Genomic DNA, 22,149 nt, shown 5'->3' with positions numbered 1-22,149 from the left:
CATCTAACCATAGAGAGTCAGCCTTCCATAATATATGTGTTTTAATTGTTTTACGTTAACCTTCCAGAGATGAAAGTTTGGGCGGTACAGAAGTTTGATAAATAAACAAACAAAAATAAGAGACCAGACTATGCCAGAAGTTAACCAGAAGCTAATCATAGCTGGGTGCCAGATCGAGAATCTGATAAAAAGCCATTATTATTCAATGAGACTATGCACACGACCTGAGGCGGGGTGAGTAGAAGGGTTGGTGAAGGCTGAGCAAAATTTATCTTTCGCTCCAGATGATCCCGGAATGGTAGTGGGAAGTGTGGACCGTGCTCCCACACGATCCACACTGATGCACACTGCACGGCTCTCCGGAGGCTGGGACGATGCATCCTGGCCTCCATGTATCCCACAATGCACTGCACAACAAGCATGGTGCATTGGGGGATATCCCTGTGGAACAGGCGCTCTAGGTGCCCATCTTTGTGTCTACTTGGGCTGTCACACAACCTCAAAACCAGGGTTAGGGGCGTTCATGCCCCTAACCTCAGCAAAAGGCTGGGTCCAAAAGGTGGATTAGGTGTTGTGGCAGAGCCGGGATCCACCTCAATCCCAGTGCTGCATACAAGCAGCCTAACTCAGAAGAGCCTTACTGGGTAGTACTTTGAGGGAACACCATGCCTGATCAAGGAGGTAGGACAGACATGGGGCTCTTTCCTGACTGAAGTAAAATGTCAGGTATGGATGAGCTGAGCAACTGATTTCACTCACACAGCTTCTGTAACGTCTACATATAGTACCTAAAGTGAGAACCTATTCAGATAGCAGCTAATTACCATAGAGGTAGGTCTGTGGCACAAAATGAATAGGCTTTTATTGGCAGAAGGATGGTGGTGACTCCGAGGCAGGCCCTCTCTGTAGCTGCTCCTGGGCTGTGGAAGGCACTCCCAGCAGAAATCCGTAGTTTGAGTTCAATGTTGGCTGTCAGGAGAGCCCTTAAAACCTATCTGTTTGGCCTGGCCTTCCAGGGTTTTTAAACCGTTTTAAATGTTTTAAGTGTTACTGGCTATAGGCTGTTTTAAAATTATTCTGTAATGTTTGTTTTTAAAAGGATTGGTTTGTGGGTTTTATTTTTATTGTTGTGCACCGCCCAGAGCTGTTTGGATGGGAGGAGAGCTGGTCTTGTGGTAGCAAGCATGACTTGTCCCCTTAGCTAAGCAGGGTCTGCCCTGGTTGCATATGAAAGGGAGACTTGATGTATGAGCACTGTAAGATATTTCCCTCAGGGGATGGAGCTGCTCTGGGAAGAGCAGAAGGTTTCAAGTTCCCTCCTTGGCTTCTCCAAAAATAGGGCTGAGAGAGATTCCTGCCTGCAATTTTAGAGAAGCCACTGCCAGTCTGTGAAGACAAAACTGGGCTAGAGAGACCAATGGTCTGACTCAGTAGAAGGCAGCATCCTATGTTCCTATGGGGCGGCAAATGAATGGTTGGATGGATGGATGGATGGAAAAAAACTGCTTCAAAATAAATAAACTTTAATCCAGGAAGCAACTAAGAAGGAAAAAAATGTCTCCTCACTCTACACTGGAAACTGGGGCAGATTTCCCAGCAAGACAAGTGGAGGCTCAGCTTATATTTACAGCATACTATGCCCCCTTTCTTGTCTACTGCACTGTTTCTTTTTTTTCTGCTGCTGTGTCATTTTCTGTTATTCCTCTTTTATATTGACTTATTGTTCTTTTTATTAAGTTTCAATTGTATGAAACTTTGTTCTGTATAATAATTTGACTACCTTCGAGGCAAGCTTGCAGTCAAACAGAAAGAGCAGCTTATATTGAGGAGGGAGAGAATATCTGCCCCTGTTTAAGTCCAGCACAGCAGCCCTCCAGTGGCTGCTGCTGGTGTCCCCACCTTGTGTTTCTTTGAGCCCTTTGGGGACAGGAAACTAGCTTCTCCTTTTTGTTCTTTTTCTATGTAAACAGCTTTGAGAACATTTTTTTTTGCTGAAAAGCAGTATATAAGTACTACTAGTAGTAGGGAAGGGGTTGCTTTTGTGATGGAAAGGCAAGATGAATATGCTTTTAAAAAATTAATAAATATCTGCTGTGCTTGCCACAACCTGAGGACATATTTCAGTACAGCATATTTGTGAGAAAAGCAGCCTGAGTTCTTCCTGAGTTCAGCAGTTTATGTTTCCCCATAAAAATGAAAAACAATCATGCATTCAGAGCATAATCATGCACTCAGACCAGTGCAAGCTAAACTTGCTCCATGTTCCTCCTCAGGGATTCCATTTTCAGCAGAGTCAGACAGGCAAGCACCTGACTGTGACTCAAGTCCTCTCTGATGCCCATCACCTTTTCTACAGATATCTCGATGGAAACTTTGCTACCCATGTTCTTTTCTTCAGAGGAGAACCCACGAGGCAAGAGTGGCTGGGTTGCAGCACCATGGATAGTTCAAAGGGACAAATTGTTCTGACGCCAGTCAGAGGTCGCCAGTCAGAGATCGACTGAGCCCTTAAATACTTCTTAGCTCTGCCTTCCTGCCAGCACAGTGGAAACCTTAAAGGGGCAGCCTTCTCACCTGGAGTCTAGCAGTCCTCCTACCCTTGATCAGATTATGGCAAGCCTGTGGCCAATGCCGAAGGGGAAGTACAATCCCATTTCTCTGGTAAACTGAACCATTCACCAGTTGAACCTTCATAATTAAATTAAACGTCAGGTTATTATCCTCATCCAGCTGATTATTGACAACAAGCTCAACTTAGCTCTCCTATTGCTGCATTGGTATCAGATGCGGGGAAAACACAGCTGGTTTTTCACATACACCTCCCTCAAATCTCTGGACACCTTTACTCAGTGGATTCAAGAAGACATTAAAACAGCAAGACAAAATGGGGGACAGAGGCCTGCGGTATTCTGTAGCACAAATGAAACTGCAGAACAAAAATCTTCCTGCACCACGTTTTGAAGCCTGGCTAATATAAAGAAGTATAGCCAGGGTGCCTCCAACTCCCAAACCAGACGTGTGATCTACAAGGGGCCATGGTTGAGGGTAGTGAGAGCCACTGAGAGCTCAAAGAAAATTATTAGGATCACGCTACCCTGGCTTTTTGCCAACATAGGTCTTCCAGTAGGGCAACCATAGCAGTTTCAGTGCCACATTTGGGGCAGATGCCAGATTGAAATGGATTCAGATTATATGAATCATCCAGAAAATCTTGAGCACCTTGCTCCAAAAGAAAATATTTGAGTTTGGATGATTACCATAATTGGGGTTTAGCGCAGGCCTTGATAAATTTTATTTGAGCCTAGAAGCCAGCCCCCAAATCAAGGAGCCAGGCTAATTTTTTCAGACAAATACCAATCTGATAGGCTAGGCAATAGCAAGTAACGGTCACTGCCTCCATGCCCTTCACACAGGTTTCCTGGAGGCATCTGCCCAAAACACTTGAACTCCAAGCTCCAAAGAACAAAATCCTTTGTGCTTTGCAAAGATCTCTCTCTCTCCCTCTCCTTCCAGCATAGCCACTTAGTGCAGCCTGCCGCTGAGCCCCCAAGATGCCTTTCCTTTCCATCTTCTCCTTTCCTTTCCCCTTTATTTTCCCGTGTTCCATGCTGCTGCTACAACTAAACAACTTCCCCATAAGCTTCTCCTCTTTCAAGAAGAGGTAATGGGGAAGTCAGTCGGTTGCAGCAGCAGCACAACAGCAGCAGTGTGAATGGCAAAAGAAAGGGGATAGGAGAGGTAAATCCTAGAGGAAAATGGAGGCTCCCTGCTGCTCTTGCCCACCGGGCTGAAAAAACTAGGCACAATGGCAAGCTGGCACCCAGAATTTGTCTAGGGACAGTTTCTTCAGGAAATGCGTAGAGAGGAGAGCTGGTCTTGTGGTAGCAAGCATGACCTGTCCCCTTAGCTAAGCAGGGTCTGCCCTGCTTGCATATGAATGGGAGACTTGATGTGTGAGCACTGCAAGATATTCCCCTCAGGGGATGGAGTTGCTCTGGGAAGAGCAGAAGGTTCCAAGTTCTCTCCCTGGCTTCTCTAAGATAGGGCTGAGAGAGATTCCTGCCTGCAACCTTGGAGAAGCTGCTGCCAGTCTGTGAAGGCAATACTGAGCTAGATACACCAATGGTCTGACTCAGTATATGGCAGCTTCCTATATTCCTATGACCATCAGCTTTAAGGTAGCTTGGACCATACTTTCTCTCAGCAAAGGACTGATAACTTCTAAGGCAGTCACTTTCTGATAACAAGATATTATAAACCAAGAAGGGTGTGAGTTAAACAAAGAGGTAGCAGGCTGCCTCTCTCCAAACATTTCCTCAAGTGCTCTCATCCTCCATCTGCAGGCTGGAACAACTGAGGCCTATCCAAGCAATAGCAAAAAGATGGTTCTCTGTGCACACTCAGTAATTCTACTATATCCAAAGGGGCATCCAAGTTGGAGTTGATCCAAGTAATTTTAACTACAAAATGCTAAGAAAATAAATCACAGTGGTCTGCTAGGGTTCACGCTGGGGGTTCATGCTGGGGGTTCACTTTGGGGGCCCACAGAAAGTAGGCTATATAGCATTCAGAAGAGCTTTGCAAGATAGTACTGCACAGATGCAATGGTGGTAGAAAAATATTCCTTCTTTGCCACTATCACTGCTACAGAGAAGGCTTTAAAGTGAGCTGAAGCCTGTGTTTGGTTGGACTCACCATTCTAATTGCCCTACTGCTTTATTTCCTAAAATTCCCTGTGGGCCAAAGAGTAGACCAATACTAGGGGTCAATCAGGCTAGTCAGCAGGAATGGGTGCCTAGAAGTGTTTGTGTCCACTACCCAGGATATCTCTGATCTATCATGGTTGTGACAGAAGCACCAGCCATGGCAAAAAAGCCTCTCCTGAGAACCATCAGGATCCACCTGTTTCTGTAGCACACCACCTAACTGGTCCCCCACTCCAGCAGAAGGTTGAAGTTCCTGAAAGTCTAAACTTCACTAAGAAGTGATCCGTCCATGATAAGGGAATTACTGAAAAAACCTCAGCCACAGATCGCCATCTATATGGACAGCAGAAGGAATTCTAATACTAGTATTTTAAAAATTATTATTTTTAACAAAATGTAAATTGTAATATGTATACAAATAAAAACAATACATCTAACCATATACCACCTTTATGGCACAGACAATCAAAACAGAGTAATACAATGCAATACAATACCAACAACAGACATCTATCAAATAACCTCATGCCTTACAGTCATCCATCAACTCAGTTCCTCCAACCCTCAAACTTTTATTACTTAAATGTTTAGGTTCTGAATACCTAGTATTTCACATCTTTTATAAATTCTATATTATTTTATAAATTCTATATTATTCTATATCTAGAATAAATAGTTTACCTTGTTGTATCCCCTATATAAATGTGTATAATATAAAGATTGCAAACATTTAAATATTACATTTAATACCAAACTCATTTAAATTTCAAGTTTTAAAAGTATATATAGCACAATGCTTCAAAAATATAAATTTCTCCAAAATAACACAAAAATATAAATATAAATATGTTATAAATATATTAATTGTATGCAATATAGAAATAATTGTATAACATGTATGAATATATAAATCTCAGATATAGAATTATAAATATGTAAATATTTATAATACTAAGCTTGTGACCAAATTGACAAGGAATTTAGTATATAAATATTCCAAATAAATAAATACATCAAATTAAGGGTATGAGCTGCCACATGTGTAGGTTTACTGATATTCTGGGATCAGTAAAAGAACTCACTCTGAAAGACTGTTAGAATGGTAATTAAATCCATCCCAACTCAGTTCTAGGCAGCTGCTGGGCTCTTCAGAGATGTTTCCCTTCCATAGCTCAACTGGACGGAGATATTCCCTTGATGTCAGTCTTCTCTAAGTCTGTTTCAAGCAATTTCCCTTTGCTCCAGATATGTGATTCAGAAGGCCCAGCTGTCATCTGGCAGCTCAGTGCTCTCTGATTCCTATGGTGACTTCAGCTATGCCCAGTTCATTGTTTCTGAAGCCAAATGTTGATGTTGTGCTGGCTGGCTGTTTTTAAAGGATTGTTTTCCTATGAATGTTAATTTGCTATCAAATGTGAAGTTTGCAAACTTCAGATGTTCCGTATCAAGCCTTGTATTAATTCCCTTCACCTAGATGAAGGGTCCCATCTATTATATCATTACCAGCAGAGTTTACTAGGTGCAGATATGGATATTTGTGTAGCAGAAGTGGACAAATTCATAAAATCAGTTGCCCTCCTCATTTTTTAGAGTCCAAAAATTTATTTGTATGAAACACTCTCTTTGTCACAGGTAAAAAAGTTCAGATGATGACTCAGGGCAGATGATCCCAGCAGTCACAGACAGTTGATGCTCAGCACCCTAAACAAAGCCTCCCCAGATAACTGTTTGTAGTCTTGCTTCCAAGCAAAATAAGAAGCAGACTAACTCCTGAGAAAAATCCAGTGGTTCCTGTAACTAATACTAAGATATACATCTTAGTATAATACTAAGTATGATACTAAGATGTAACTAATACAAAGATATACCCACCAATGGAATGCTGGAAATAGCTCTTTGGTTTCTGCCCTGACCAAGTCACACCCTCTTAAACTTTTAAACTGCTTCATCTGCAAAACCCATTGCATGTAGTGCAGCAATCTTTTTTTTTTTTAACTGTGTTGGGAATTCCTCCTCAATTTGAAAGTTACCGCATACTCCTGAGTTTCAAAAATTATTCCTTCTGTTTAAAGCATTTTGTGTAAGCGTTGTAATATATATATCATTATTTTTGTACATGGCACCTTACAGAGAAAGAGATAGGCATGCATTTTTAAACATGTACACTTTGCACTGGTAGAGTTGCTTTTTAAAGAATGGTTAGAAAACTGTTCTCCTATACAACCTCTTCCTTTTGTCTACTTATTTGTTTGATATTCAGGATTAAATAATACCTACAGTGCTAATCATAAACCCATAAAGATGTTGGGGGTGGTTTTTTTTACAATCTTGAAATTTTGACAGAACTACACTGATTTCTTTCCAATTTGGCAAGTACTATGCATCTAAACTGCATAGTATGGTAAACATGTAAGAGAACATTCAGTCATTTTGAATAGTGCTTTAGAAGACTGCTGACATCCTTCCAAACAGATAGAAACAATGCCCTCTAATTCTACTTCAGCAGAATTAAGTATTATCTAAAAGTCCCTGTGGAAGGGGTTCCTGCAAGTCTGAAGTTCATGTAGTCTCCCCCTCCCCCCACCACTTGTTTTCCTATTATCTGGTCACATATTGGGTCATGAGCTATTTAGCTGGCAAATGCTTAGATATTAACGAGGTGAAAGAGGCAGCTTATACATTCCTTTTGGTCTGACACACAGAATAACCCTACCTCCATTGATACAGTATCAAAACTGGGTTGCTTTCAAGTGTATCCACCTAAACCCACACTAAACCCACCCTCTATTATATGTTGGGATCTGGATGTACAGACAGCTACATGCAGGTGAAAATGCACATAGGGCACACAGGTTTTGTCTTCTTTGTCATTTTGTATGTATACTGCTGGAAAATGCATATTTTACTATTAAGAGCAGTATATCTTGCAAACTCAATATCCCACTTTCATTTATAGGTTATCTGTACTATAACTAAGCAGCACATCTTAAGAGGACGGTAAAACCTTCTCATTTACCTGAGTATTAACTCAAGTGTCAAAATGAAATTACAGAATGCCCCATAAAGCCAAACACAAGAGAAAACTAGTCTGAAATATACAAGTCATAGAAACAGAAATCAATATCAGATACACAGAATTGCACAGCAATAATGCAACAATATATATATATATATATATATATATATATATATATATATATATATATGAGAATGATTTCTCTGATCAAACCTCTTTCTTCCTCATGGTCTTTTCTCTTCTTTGTTTGACATTATTCCACTGTCCATGCACAGTCAGATGTGCCATATCTGCTTCAAAATAAAATGCATAAAAAGCAATCCACAGATCTTGCAAGACTGAAACTGTGTTAATTTTCTGATCCACGTTCTTGCCACAAACATTCACCGGCAGTATGATAGCTCCAAGAGCAGACATCTGATTCTTGACATTTAAAGATACAATACTGGTGAAAAATAATGACGCTTTATTAACTGCAAACAGCTTGTGAGGGAGTCAGTGATGTACTCTTAAGGAGTATAATCAGAACATTCAATAATTTCAGTCTTTCAACTTTGCATTTTTCAGTCAGTGCTATTTTTTTTTTTAAAGGAATAATAGCTAGATACGCCAATCTGGTCACTTTATGTAATTATTTCATGAGGGTTTTTTGTATGTGACAAAATGGATAGTAGGTTGGTTCACAGTGTACAAAACAGTACAACATTACCAAGTGTTCAAAGGGTCTCAAGTTTTCATCACAAAATAATCAAGGGAGGGCAAATCCTAAGATTACAGAAGCTAATGAATGTCTGCACTGGTAATATCAGGTTCATTGATATTGTAATGCTAAATGAAGGCTTTACTACCTCCAGCTCCCTTGTGACCCTGCTGTGCCATTCTGAGTGTCTTGAGTGCCTTTTTAATCCCCCCCAATTATTCAGAGAGCTCTTGTTCTTTTCACATGTTAGAAAGTGAACTAGTTCCTCATTGTATGCATTCATTGGAAACACTGGCTCTTAGCAACCAAAATGCAGATTTATTCATAATTTGTATCTGGATTAACTCCCACCTTCATCCTTTCATTTTCAGTCTCATCTCAGAGTGAAAGGCATGTGTGGAGCCAGAGGCAGTGTAAGTCATGCAATGAACAACATATACAGTACCTGAAGATACTGGCAAGACCGTTCTTGTTGACAGGTCTCTGATTTCACCACTGTCTGGTCCATGTTCATGGAAGCTTTTTGGTAAACCTCACGGGCTCTGCTCACTGTCAATGTAGAGGACCAAGAGCTCTTTTTCATTAACTGAGCATCCAAATTTACTGGCAGGTTTGCACAGGTGGAACATTTGACATCATTATTGCTTCTGGACGGCTTTACAGGATGTTCATTAAGAGCATTATAGGCCTCCATAAAGTACTGAGAAGTGGAGCGGTCAGGGCATCTTCCCATAGTCATCACCCCACTTGGCCCATGGTAAATGCAAACATCATTATCCAAGTTGTCATCTGAACTCCACCATCCTGATGCATTTGACCGGGATTTTCCATCTGACCTCCTATCTTTGCTTTTGCTACGCTTGCCATACCTCATAGTTTGTGTCTCCTCGGGGCTTCCTTTGCCTCCATTCATGCTGCCCTTTGATGGGCCTTCAAGGGAATGTGACTTTGTAAAAAGCTTTTGAACAGAATGAACCAGATGTCGAATCCTCCCTGGACTATCGCTGCGATGTTCTACAGCAGTCCTTTTGTACTGTAAAGTATGGTAGCCATCTCGATTAAGAGGAAGCTGCCTTTCAAACTGGTCCAAAAGATTGGCAGGGATGCGATTACTTTTACTTGCTGTTCCATGTGGTACCAAAGCACACTCATCTTTAAGCTCATTATGGGAATTGTAATGTCTCCGAGGGAAAGTGCTGCTAGCAATCTGATCATTGTAGGGAACCATGCATTCTCCCTGAAAAGAGTTCCTCTGAGTGTAGTAAGAGTGGTCGGAAGGATGATGTTCCACAGGATTTAACAAATATGGCTTCCTGTCTGAGTGATGTACCAGAGAGTCACATGCTGGTTCACAGGCAACCCCATGATGATGACTGCGACTGCCAGATAATCCTTTCATCATTGATGTGAAAAATATCCCAAAGTCATCTGAATATATGTAGTTATGTTATTGAAATATCACTGAGAAAGACCTAGAAAAATTGAGAACAAAATATGTGAAATGCCGTAGTAATCACTATGCACATTTGTTTTATTATTATTATTACTGTTCTTCTTCATGGCTTATAATTAATGAAAGTAGCAATGGTGCAGAAATATTTTACCCATGCCACAATCTACATTATACTGATACAACAGGCTAAAATTTGTACATTTTGGAATGTGGCTATTTATAAGTAATACATCTGGAGATAGTGGCATAGGAACATGAGGGCAGAGGATGGGCTCCACCCTTGCAAAGAGGCTAGAGAGTAGCTATGGCTAAGCCTCGTTCTGCATCCGAGCACACATGGAGGGGGATGGGTAAGCAATTTTTGCTTCTCTTCCCTTCCTGCAAAAGCCCTTTTCACTCTCAGAAATATGTCACAAGCTTTTGCCACAGCTACTCTCTAGCAAAGTGAGGGTTAAAAGGGCCATCTCCTATCCTTGTATCACTGCACAAAATATGGGCCAGTATATGGGCTTTGACAATTGGAGCAGATTGCAAATAGAAAGGAACCACAGTTGTTACATTAACCTATTGAGTGAGAGAAAGTTTAGCTCCTAAACAAACCGTCTCCTTTTAATCAAGAAGACAGAGACTCATAGCAAGCAATGATTACAGGACAGAATCCTCTCCAATTGTCTCTTGGAATGTGAGTTACACTTGCCACCTATATCAGGGATTCCCAGTGTTGGGTCCACAGATGTTATTGGACTTCAACTCCCATAATCCCCAGCCCCAGTGGCCTTTGGTTGCAGATTATGGGAATTTAAGTCCAATAACATCTGGTGACCCAAAGTTGAGAATCCCTGACCTATATCACAAAGTTATTTCTCTGTAATCACTAGTTGTATGTTAAAGACTGATAATAATTGAGGGCTGCCACTCAAATGGCTTTGCAATGCTAATGCTTCCATTCCCTCCACTTTCCTATTGCTCCTGCTAGCACTAGCACAGACACCCAATACCTGTGAATGTAGCTATAGCACTAGCTGGTCCAGTTTTGATGGGTACTTTTCAGTTTGTCATGTCCAAACATATGGACAGAATACTTGAAAGACCTACTGTATGCTCTGGGCCCTTGTCTGTGTGCTCTGGGCCCTTGTCTGTTATGATTCTGCTAGGGATTCTGTTAGTCAGGGGCACCTCTGACTTGGTTGTTAGTGATAAGCCTGCTGAAGATGAAGTTTCACGCCACTTGAAAATTCTCGTACACCACTGGGGAAATCTTCTGGATGTGGGCCTTTTCCTGGATGCCTGGGTGTTAGCTGAGGCCAGAAGTGATTTCTCTCCACTTCAGCTGGTGCTCCAACTGAGGCCCTACATGAGGTACCTGGTTTTGGCAACACATGCTGTAGTGACAACCAGACTACTATAGCAATGCAAGGCTCTCTATATGGAGCTGCCTGAAGACAGGCTGGAAACTACAGCTGGTGCAGAATTCAGCCACCAGGTCCTGGTGTGTGTGAGCCAGATTATTAATGTAATATCTATTCTGCATCAACCACATTGGCTGCTAATTTGTTTCTGGACTCTGTTTAAAATTCTGGCTTGGCCATTAGAGTCCTGAATTAATATGGGAGCAGGCAGCCCCTGAGGTAGACTAGCAGCAGTGGTGGAGGGAGGCTGGCAGTGGCCCATTTGGCCCCGGCCCCTTGCATCTGATGTCAGACACAGGGGGCCGGCTGTCCACACACCCCATGTCTGACATCAGATGCAGTGGCTGCGTGGCCCCATTTGGGAGGGAGACTGGCCCCGCTGCATTGGCAGCAAGGCCAGGAGTGGCTCTCTCTGCCTTTAAAAGGCAGGGAGAGTCACTCCAGCCATGCTGCCAATGCAGTGCAGGCAGATTTCGGTCCCAAACAGGGCCACACAACGGGAGTAAAATAATGCCCCCCCACAGCTGACATCAGACGTGGGGTGTGTGTCTGGGGCCATGAGGCACAGCCCCGGGGGAGGGGGGTGGCCCCTGTTCTTTGAATTAATGTACCCAATGGTGGCTCCACCCCTGGCTGGCAGACAGGAGAGACAGGAGAGACCCTTTCAGTGGTAATTCCATGACTTTAGAATTCGTTCCCTAATGAGATTCAGCTGGTTCCCTCTTCTCTGATTCAACTGGTGGGTGGAAGTAGAAACCCTTTTTAGTCTGTTTTGACTTTTAAAAGCGTGCTCTATCAGTTAGGTAATGATAGGCTTTTACCTGCTGTTTTAGTATTTTAAGTATTTGGAGGGATTGTTTTATGGATTTAGATGTTAATGATATATTTTGTATGTAAGTCACCTTGTGGTGACTTTAGTCAGAAAATCAATTCAAAAAACAAGCAAACCACCTGGCCCACAAGACATGTAACAACCATTGGTTGGTTGCAACTTTGTGAATGACTGAAGCAGTTGTAACTAGGGATGTGCACAGAACCGGTGAAGGTTGGTTCGATGGTGGTGGTGGTGGGGTTACCTTTAAGGAGCAGGGAAGGTGCTCTTACCCCCTTGCATTTCCCCCACCAGCGCTGTGCTTAAAAATGGTCCCGCAGGGCAGCAGTGTACCTCCTTGCCATCCCGGTGCACATTGGACTGGAAGTGCCCAGTGCACGTGTGTGTGTGTGTGTGTGTGTGTGTGTGTGTGTACATGTGATATGTGTGCATGCGCACACATGAGCAGGGCGTGCGCAACATGCTCACCGGGCACTTCCGTTCTGACATGCACTAGGGCAACAAAGGTATGCTGCCACGCTGCAGGACCATTTTTAAGCACAGTGCCAGTGGGGGGAATATAGTGGGGGGTAAAGGCACCCTCCCTCCTCCTTAAAGATAACCCCCCTGCCATTGAACCAGCTAAACCGTCAGACTTTTGAATGGGTTCAGAGGTCGGTAAAAGGGCCTCTGTACTGGTTCACGCACATCCCTAGTTGTAATGGCTCCTGACATTTAAAAAACCACAGCAAAGTTAGAGACTGTAGAGGCTTCTCTATATAGCAGAGGCCTCTGCTATATTTTGGTCCCAGGTGTGTTTCAGCTCCCCTAAAGGATGATAGCACAGTGCAGTGTAGCAGGTTGGTGGACTGCAAGCATACATACAAAGGACACTATCTGTAGAAAATGGAACACAGATGACCCAATAAAAATCAAAACTGTGAAACAGGGTTGCGAATTCTAACTGAAATTATTCTGGAGATATTTCCCCCAATATTTTTCACAAAATCAAGCTATTAGAATCTCCAGGATAGCTTTCAGTAGTCGCCTGGAGGTTGATGCAGATTCCTGAAGACTCCAGGCCAATTCTGAAGGGCTGGCAACCCTACTTCAAAATTCTATACAGTCATCCCTTGCCAACCACCGTTTTGTGTATGCATGAATGGGATTTTGTGGTCGGTCTCATGTAACATGACTTGACTTTGCACGAGTTATCACATGATTTGAGTGGCGAGAAGTCGGAAAGAGAGGAGAGCGATATGGAGGAGAGAAAGAGAGCTGGAGAGAAGCAGAGGAAACCCCTTCCACTTTACTTCTTGCCACTCCTCTCCATGCACATGGAGTTTCTCTTACTGCTGAACTTTGCTTTTTTTCTGATAGCTGCTGACTTTGTAGCAGGTAAGGGAGCCGCTGCTGGTCTGTCTCCATTCCTACTTCTAGGGCCTTTCACTCTGGCTGCTGAGGAAGTCAGCAGGAAGGAGGGGTGTGAAATGTAACTAAGAGCAAACGTTCTGATCCATGGGGTGGTGAGTGAGTGTGCGAGGTGGCGGATGAGCAAGTGGGTGAAACAAGTTGGTTCTCCGCTGCCTTGCTTGAGCCGGCTCAGAGTGAGAGTTTATTTTTAGTGCTTTTCAACATGTTTTCCCTTGTTTCTTGAGGTGCTTTTGCAACCATGGTTCCCCTAAACCCCTCATTCCCATTGACTTCTATGTCTCACCAACTGCTGTGTTTTACAGGAACTTAACCCTCATGGTTGGCGAGCGACAGCTGTATATGAAAATGATATAGGCAACACTGTGTACAAAAATACTTTGTAAAAAGTCAGTAATTTGCTACCAAATTTAAATTGCACATGACTGTAAAAAAGTTATTCTAAGCATACTTATTTGCAAGTGAGTTTCATTAAAATAAAAGAAATTCAAATTCCAACAAATAAATTTAGGATTAGAATGTTATTAATTTAGGAAAGGAAGTCTCATTTTAAGATATTACTCAGGAGCTAAAATATATCAATGGGAATTAGGGTTTGAAGCCACTTGTTTAATATTGTAGAAGTTTTCTCAAATCTTGAATCATACATTTCTTAAAAACTGTATGTGTATTTGTTCTGATGGCATTCCGTTTGATGGCACTCCCTTTCAGTCTCCTGTTTCTGAGTTTACCAGTGTACAAAAGGTGTATTGCCTAAAATATCTTTCCATGTAACATGAACAGCAGCTAAAATATTCAATCAAGATGAACTCAATGGTTTACTCAAATAAAAGGATCCCCAAAGCCTTTCAAAAGAGATACCATAGCAAGGGGTCAGGTCCTGTCAACTACAGGTTACTTACTGTTTCTGGCAGTTCTGAAAAACACTTTACAGCTTTACCAGTTCCTTTGCAAACATACTGTATAAAGCTGTGGAATAGCTATTTTCCTAAAGGAGGTAGTAGTGACTATTACTGAATTTTTTAAAATCTGACTTTGCAGATTATACTGTCAAAACCAGTTCCAAAGGAATAATTTGATGACCAAATCTTACCTATATCGTTTTTAAAAAAAGAATTTAAAGGCAGATTGCAAAGTAACATCTTCCAGTCAGGAAGAAGTTTCATTTATAGCCACAATGCACTTGTGTTTTAGAATGGGACATTTGTAGGAGGGTTTTGATAAGAAAAATTGGGGAAGGTTTAGAAACTGTGTCGTGTGTGCAATTATGAGGGTAAGGACTACCCATTCATCAGGCGTATGCCTGCTGTGCACGTTTTACATGTTATGGTCAAGACGCAAGGGTAAGTGAGACACAATCCCAGTGTCAAGCATTCATCCAGTTACCATATGTGTGAACAGGCCTTAAGAATGCATGTCCAAAGCCCTTGGGGACATATTTTTGGAAGGCAAACAACACTTACAGGGACTGGGGAAAGCAGTGATTATCACTCCCCTCTCTTGGCTGACCCTTGTCTAACAAAGCTCAGCCCCATCCCAGATGGCTACAGTGTGTCAGTCACTATTTTCACTAAGCATTTCTTTGGAGAAACATAATAATTTGATTGCAATGCAATTATATTTATTTTTATTGATTTGAAACATTTATACCCTGCCCTACTAGTACACTACTGCCCAGGGCACCTAATATACAGTACAACTACAAGCCATTTCAGCATCCCTGCTTTTTGCATCCTTATCATGAACCTTAGGATCTGCAGTAAGATCTTCAACTCATAGTGCTGTGCGGCTTTCTGAGTAAACACCAGGGAGTGAGGATCACATTTTGGAAGGGAAAGAATGGGCTCCAAGGCCATCCAAACTGCTTTGAAGTTACTGTGGATTTTCTGTAATTATGCAAAGAACAGATGAATTGCTAAATATATAATCTATTCACTTACAAAACATGAGCTAAAGATGCTCCACAGCCCACACAGCTCAATGAATGAGAAGAATAAAACAAGGTAAATTTTTAACTTGAATATCCTATAAAAATTCCTCTCTGCCACTTAATCTACCTTTCCACAAACCACTCGTTTATCACCTACAAGCAAGTAACATTTTACTCACTGGCCAGAATCCAGACTAATTAGTCATGATGAAGCACCATTAAAATCAGTGGCTAATATTCTGACTAGATTTTACTAGATGAATTCCTACTGAAATTTAGTAGTCTTTCAGAATAACTCTTGAGTAGTACTTAGTCTGGATGTCAGCCAATGAGCCAAGTCAGTCATGACTAACTTATGTCCCATTAATTTCAATGACATTTGGTCATCACTAATTTAGTAAAGATGTTGTCTATTGCTTTTCATTGCACTGTGTAATTTGGGATGATTGCCCTCTGTACGTTGTCCAGCAGAAATTCAGTAGAGAAGCCACAAGGAGACGGGAACTGGTGACCAATGCAATCTCTAATTTTTTTCATCTGTGTGTGGAATAAGTTTTGTTCTGGGTGGCAGTTTCAAAACAGTGTGTGCACATGTGCATTCAGATTGGGACCTTCCTGATTCAGCCAGAGCGGGATCTAAAATTAACTGAGCAGACATCAAAAAATGTGTGAGCGCGCGCACACACACGCATGCCTTAGAGGTAACACTGCTGATGACATATAGAAGATTATTGGGTTCTAAACTGGACCTTTTCCTTGGGCATTCAATAAGAACCCTTTTAGCAAATAATTTCAGATGGATGTCATAAAACCCAGCATGCTATACACATCCAATGACACAGCACTCCTCAAGATGTCAATACCAACACACAGTGCCTGATAAGAGTCAGTCAGTCAGAATTTAACACAGTGTGCCAAGCATTACCATCTGGTGGCTGGCTCCAAGAAACACAAAGTATTGGACACTATTTACACAATGAAATGTATCTTAGCACATGGTGTCAAATGTTTAAATGAAGGTGGTGGTGAGGAGTGGGAGGCAGTTCAGATAGGGCTATGACACTGAAGGTTTGTTTGTTTTTTAAACCCTTTCCCTGCCATGGTTTTTTCCAAACTGAGATTTTATTTGCCCTGTGGAGCAAAAACATATAGACATTGTATAGTATTGTCTTCCTTATGCCAGTCAAGTATAGGGAACTATCACCATCTGGTACCATTTTTTTGGTATTTGTAAAAAGACACTAGAGTATAAAATCATGTCTATCTCACATTAGAGCAGCTAGCAATAATAATAAAAAAATCTATAAATCAAATGATCAATCAAACAAAATTATCCATGTAGCAACTGCAGAGAAAAATAAAGAAAACCCAGAGAAACAACAGAGAACATAAAAATCTCACCCCCCCCCCAGGACAATAGCAGATGTGGGGTGTCCCAGTACAGAGCTGACAGTAGGCAGTGCACACATGGGGCTGAGGGGTGTGTGGCTGGCCCAGCCAGCATCCTGCCGCACTCTTCTGGCTTGAATCGCAGCCAGGTCATTAGATGGAGGACTTGCTTTCTCTCTTGCAAGCCCTCTACCTAGTGCACTGGCTGTAAGCTGCCCATTGCAGACGTTGTTGTTTTGTTATTGTTGTCGTTATTATTAGTGGCTGACATTCCTGCAATGCTTCCAAAATGGGAGGAATGTGTTTCTTGGGAATCTTTTAAAAAGGGAGGGGGAAGCAGCAGTCTGCAGAGGAAAGAAGAAACACAACTAGTTCTTAAACTCTTTGCATTCCTGCAGGTTTCTTCTGTAATAAATCATATAACAACAAAAAAAACCCCCTACAAATAAAACTCCAAACAAGGCCAAAAACCACATAGCACATCAAGTTTGCCTTCCTGCAAATGCTGAAGAGTTTGCTGGAAACCTCAGGACATCAAAGAATAAAAGCCATGAGCTGAGCAATAGTTCCCCAGCACAACATGGCTTTATGGTGCGGGATATCTGAGGGGCGAGTGAGCTTCGTATTAGAATCGCATCATTTAAATTCAGGGGATTATTGGGGACATCCCCATAGATGTGGTTCCTCTGTGCGTTCCCTACAGATATTTTTTCTGTGCACTGTCATATGGTTTGCTCTGGGTTTTTCTCTGGCCAATGGCTTCCTAGATGAACTGGGATGCCATGCCTCCCTTTTTTCAAACGGCACATGTGCGGTGTGCTTCTGTGATTAAAAAAATGTATGAAAGCCAGGATTCAGCAACAAACTACTCGGAGCAACAGCACATGATGCTTTTTCTCCCCGCATTCTCAACTTTAAACACTGATCCTGCACCTCTTTTGTCGATTTTTGCCCTTTGTTAAGAGCAGAAAACACCACTCTGTCCTCTTCTTCTGCCCTTAGCTTCTTCCCCCTCTTCTGCCTCTCTCCTAACAAAGGGAAGATGGAGCAAGGGTTGAAAACACCCTCGGAATATTTTTGCCTTCACAGCAGTGAGGCTCAAGATGACTCAGAATCTCTTTGTTATCAAGGCTCCCTTTATTTTACTTCATCTTCTCTTCCCCCCTCCAACACCTTTTCCTTTCCAATTTAACTGGGCGGGAGAAGAAAAAGAGCGCCCTCTTTCACTGGTATTATTTCCCCATTTTTTCTTTAAAAAAAAACAAAAAACAAAAAATCTCCACTCTGTCCACTTCACTTCTGCCCTTAACTGTTGATTCCTGCCTCCTTTTGTCTGTGTGTCTGGAAGGACAGCGAGTCAGCAATAGGGGATTGCTTTTTAGCAATACAAAGTGCTTTGTATCCCACAGCTGGAAGGTGGTGCAGAAAGGGTGATGGTGGTAGTGAAGTCAGATAATGTTCTAGGATGCCAGCAGTAGTACTTGTGTTGGTTGACAGTTGAAGTTCCGGAAAGTCCAGCTAGCAAATGTTTAAAAAAAACAAGCAAACATGAAAGTGTGAATTTTGAAGAAAGCAGAGTTATCAGTAATGGCCTCTCTACTCACTGCAGGAAAAACATGGCGGCATATCCAAAACCTCAGCTATTTTTAATAAAGCCACCACAAATAGAAAATTCTTATACCCCGGACATAACCCAAGCTAAGCTAAAATGTGCAGCCCCAATTCAGTGAAAACCAGAATCACATGTCAATTGCTCCCCAATAACTCACACAGACTTTAGCGCAAATCTCGCTGATGTACGAAAGTACATTGTTCATTCTGGAGGAGATGCAAGCTGAAAGCCCTGAGTGCAAAACCTCAAACTGGCCCTCTGGGTAGGAACATATCCAGTGAAATGCCATGCCCTCAGTCCCCAACCCAGAGAATCTATCCAGAAGGACGTGGTGTTCAAAGGAATAAAAGGGCTACATTTCTCCTATCCTTCTCACAGCATAGGGCCTATCCAGATGATTATGGTAGTTTCAAAACCAGGCTTGAAACCAGATTGAGATGGATCCAGATAATCTGTCTCATGCAAAGAAGCAACCACCAACTTGTTGCTTGGCCAAGTGTACTACAGCTTGCCAGTATGGTTGGACCATGCGATCTGAGGAGCAATAGGAACTCTGCTGGATTTATATGCCTCAAACTTTGTTCCTCAGCATCAGCTACCTGTTAGCCAGAATAGCTGCTCTATGGACTCTTCATTATATTATGCCCCTCTCCTCCATACTGATGCCTTTTGAACCTGACCACTTGATTGCCTGCACTGGATTATGTCGCCTAGCTGGCTCCTTGGCATTTGGCTGATACCTCTGGAACTTGATCCATATCTCTGTTGGACTGTGCTACTCACCTCTAGCTTCTCAAGACAGTACCCCTACAGACCCTAAAACCTGACAATCTGGGAGATCTAACTTCACTGGGCCCCAACACATAGTGTCCAAGATATAGTCTCTTGTTAGGTATGAGTGAGAAGTATTTCCACACATGCACAAGAAAATATTTACTTCCATTGGTAGCCTCCCTATGTGTTATATGGTGCTACTCTGAGGGGAGGCTGACCTGGCGAGATTTGAGAGGGTGCGGGGATAGAGAAGGGGGAACTGAAAGCTCTGATGTATGAACACCCTCCATTCTCAGCATTTTAATCCTGGCCTTTGTGCATAAGATTGCAATCAAAATCTACAACACTGCCATTTCAAGAATTTTGACATTATCATTTTTCTCTTCTAAGTGTCTGCCAAAGGTAGAGCAATTGAAATAATCCCAAATGCCTATGTTTAAAGAGATTTGAGCATGATAATTTCAGTTGCTTGATTGAAGAAAAAATTGGATGTGTATGAACAGAACAGTTTCCTATAACAAACAGTGTGTTTCCATACTGTTTGTACCGCCTTTTCACGCTTGCTTTTCAGGAAAATTCTGGTTTAAAAATGTATTGCATAAATGGATGTAAACTACAAGTGCAAATTACGAAAGAGATTAGGTATGGAAACTTGGTTCTGGAAGCTAGATTTACTTTGTTAAGTAACAAAGAATGCTGCATAACATATGACTCATATGTCATATCAAGATGAAGAGTATTCAAAGCTCAGAATTCTTTCAATGAAATAGATCAAGATTCACTTATGGAAATGATGAAACTATGAATAAATTAGAATAATGAACAAGATGTTTCCTTGCAATGCATTTATGAATGGAAAGCCATATTCATTGAACAAATAATTTGGTATGACTTTTTCTTTTAAAAACTTTTATTACTATTATCCAGCTCATGAAGGACACCGGACAAACTATATCTTGGGAGTTACTATCCAGACTTTGTATAGAGTACAAAGCTGCCTGTTTAATTCATTGTTGCTTAATTGAATGGGTTATGATTCATAAAATAAGTTAAGCCACAGATGGCTAACTGAGAAGCACTGTTTCTGGAAAAAAAAATAAACAAACTGCTTAATATATTTCTTCTACACATTTACACTGCAAGCAGTTATAAATCTCAGCTACTGCAAGTATTTTGTAGAAATGCAACTTAATGTGGCTGGATAATAAACACTCATGAATCGGCATTGTTTGATTGAGCAAATAGTTCTTCACACTAAAAATAGTTAAGTGTCCATTTAAAGTGTGAATATGAAAAATAGTTGTATGAAAACACAATTCTCATACAGATATTTATTAGAGGACCATAACCTTGCAAATCCCAGTTAAGGATTAAAAACTCAGAAATGAATCTGGGTTTGTTGTTGTCTGATGCATAACAACACTGTGGTTTTATGAGCCACTTTGCCAGAAAAATATTGGTTAAATATGGTTGTTATTGTTTAACTGATTTTAAGGTTTTAAATGTGATTTAATGGAGTTTTGCTGTATTTTAACTTGTGTAAACCATTTTGGAATGTCTTATGAAAGAAGGTATAAAAACTGATCAATCAATCAATCAATCAATCAATCACTCAATATGTGTTCATGATAGAATATGATGAGCATTGCACATGGATATTTGTGATTATAATGACAATAGCCAGTGGCTGAAAAAGTGACATCCATCTCTTGCAGTAAATCCCAATCCTCATAAGCAGTGAATGGAAGACAAATTTATACACCCATCCAGTGACTGATTTGGTTCTAAGTTCCTCATTCACAACTTCACATCTACATTTATGAACAAAAGACTACATCAACCTAAAGAATGCTAGGGGTGTAGCAAGGAGGGAGACTGATGCAGTGCCTCCCCAAATGAAATTTTCTTTAATCCTTAAATTTCTAACTTTTCAATAATTTAAAAACTCAGCTTTTAAGAATACAGTTTCGGCATCTAAAAGGGGATGAAGTGGGGCAAAGTTATTGATCATACCAATGAAATGTGAACACAGTTAAATACAAGAAAAAAAGGCTGAAGAGTCTTAAATGTCTCACTTTGAGGTTTGCTCTGCTCTCGCATTATTAATTTTATTATTTATTTATTTATTTATTTATTTACACAGTCAGACAGGTGTTATTGACTGGTTTGTTTTATCTAGACATCGAGTCCTTCCCAAGGACCTGGGATGGCTGAATTTTATTATCAATGTTGTTGTTGTTGCTGCTGCTGTTGTTATTATTATTATTATTCAGAGTATTCATCCTTTTGCATGCCCAGGAAACCACAGAGCAGCAGTAAAATCTCAGTTTTCATGGGTGTTCCCTTCTTTGGGAACCCCTTCCCTATCTTTACTTTTACTGCCCAATGGTAAAATGGTGGGCAGAAGTAGGGGAACAGGTGATCCCCAAAAAGGCAACATAGTCCCTTTTATCATGCTTCCATTCTGAGAGCTCCTTCAGGACATGAATGGTTCTCAAGCAAAAATGAAAAAAACCAAGAACAAAAAACAAAAACACCAAGCAAAAGCAAAGCCTTGAAAGTGATTTTACTGCCAGGTGTGCTTTCCCCCTGCTTGCTGCAGCTCCTACTGCCTGCCTGCCACCACCATGTTGTCGATACTGCTCCTGCCTCCTGCTGCTGTGCCCCGCCTTGTTAGCTATTTTGGTGGTAAGGGGCTGAATTATCCCTTTCAAGCAAAGAAAAGGGGCCATCTGGCTTCTTACCAGCGTGTGAGCTGGCTGGGAAATGGAGGGTACACATGCCCCCTGATGCTGACACAGGGCATGTGCCCTCCATTTCCCAGTTGGCTCACATGCCGTCAATAAGCCAGAGGGCCCCTTACCACTATGCAAGCTGGCTGGCAAGTGGCAGTGGTGTGACAGGCAAGAAGAGCGGCC

General features: G+C 41.5%; 1 protein-coding gene across 13 annotated transcripts in view; it reads right to left on the bottom strand.

Annotated features, from left to right (window-relative positions):
* DLGAP1 (DLG associated protein 1) overlaps nt 1-22,149 on the bottom strand; it is a 575,006-nt gene that overhangs the window by 157,848 nt on the left and 395,009 nt on the right. For 12 of the 13 annotated variants that reach the window (XM_053244145.1, XM_053244135.1, XM_053244134.1 and 9 more), the window contains one exon: nt 8,868-9,894. In XM_053244145.1, the coding sequence (XP_053100120.1) occupies nt 8,868-9,824 (957 nt within the window). In that variant the 5' untranslated portion in view covers nt 9,825-9,894. Of the gene's footprint in view, nt 1-7,935; nt 8,190-8,867; nt 9,895-22,149 lie in introns of those variants that run through there. The other variant, XM_053244146.1, reaches the window with a different exon arrangement.

The sequence above is a fragment of the Hemicordylus capensis genome, chromosome 4 (genome assembly GCF_027244095.1).
Source record: "Hemicordylus capensis ecotype Gifberg chromosome 4, rHemCap1.1.pri, whole genome shotgun sequence".
Classification (NCBI taxonomy): Eukaryota; Metazoa; Chordata; class Lepidosauria; order Squamata; family Cordylidae; genus Hemicordylus; species Hemicordylus capensis.
This window is presented reverse-complemented; position numbering and strand designations above follow the sequence as displayed.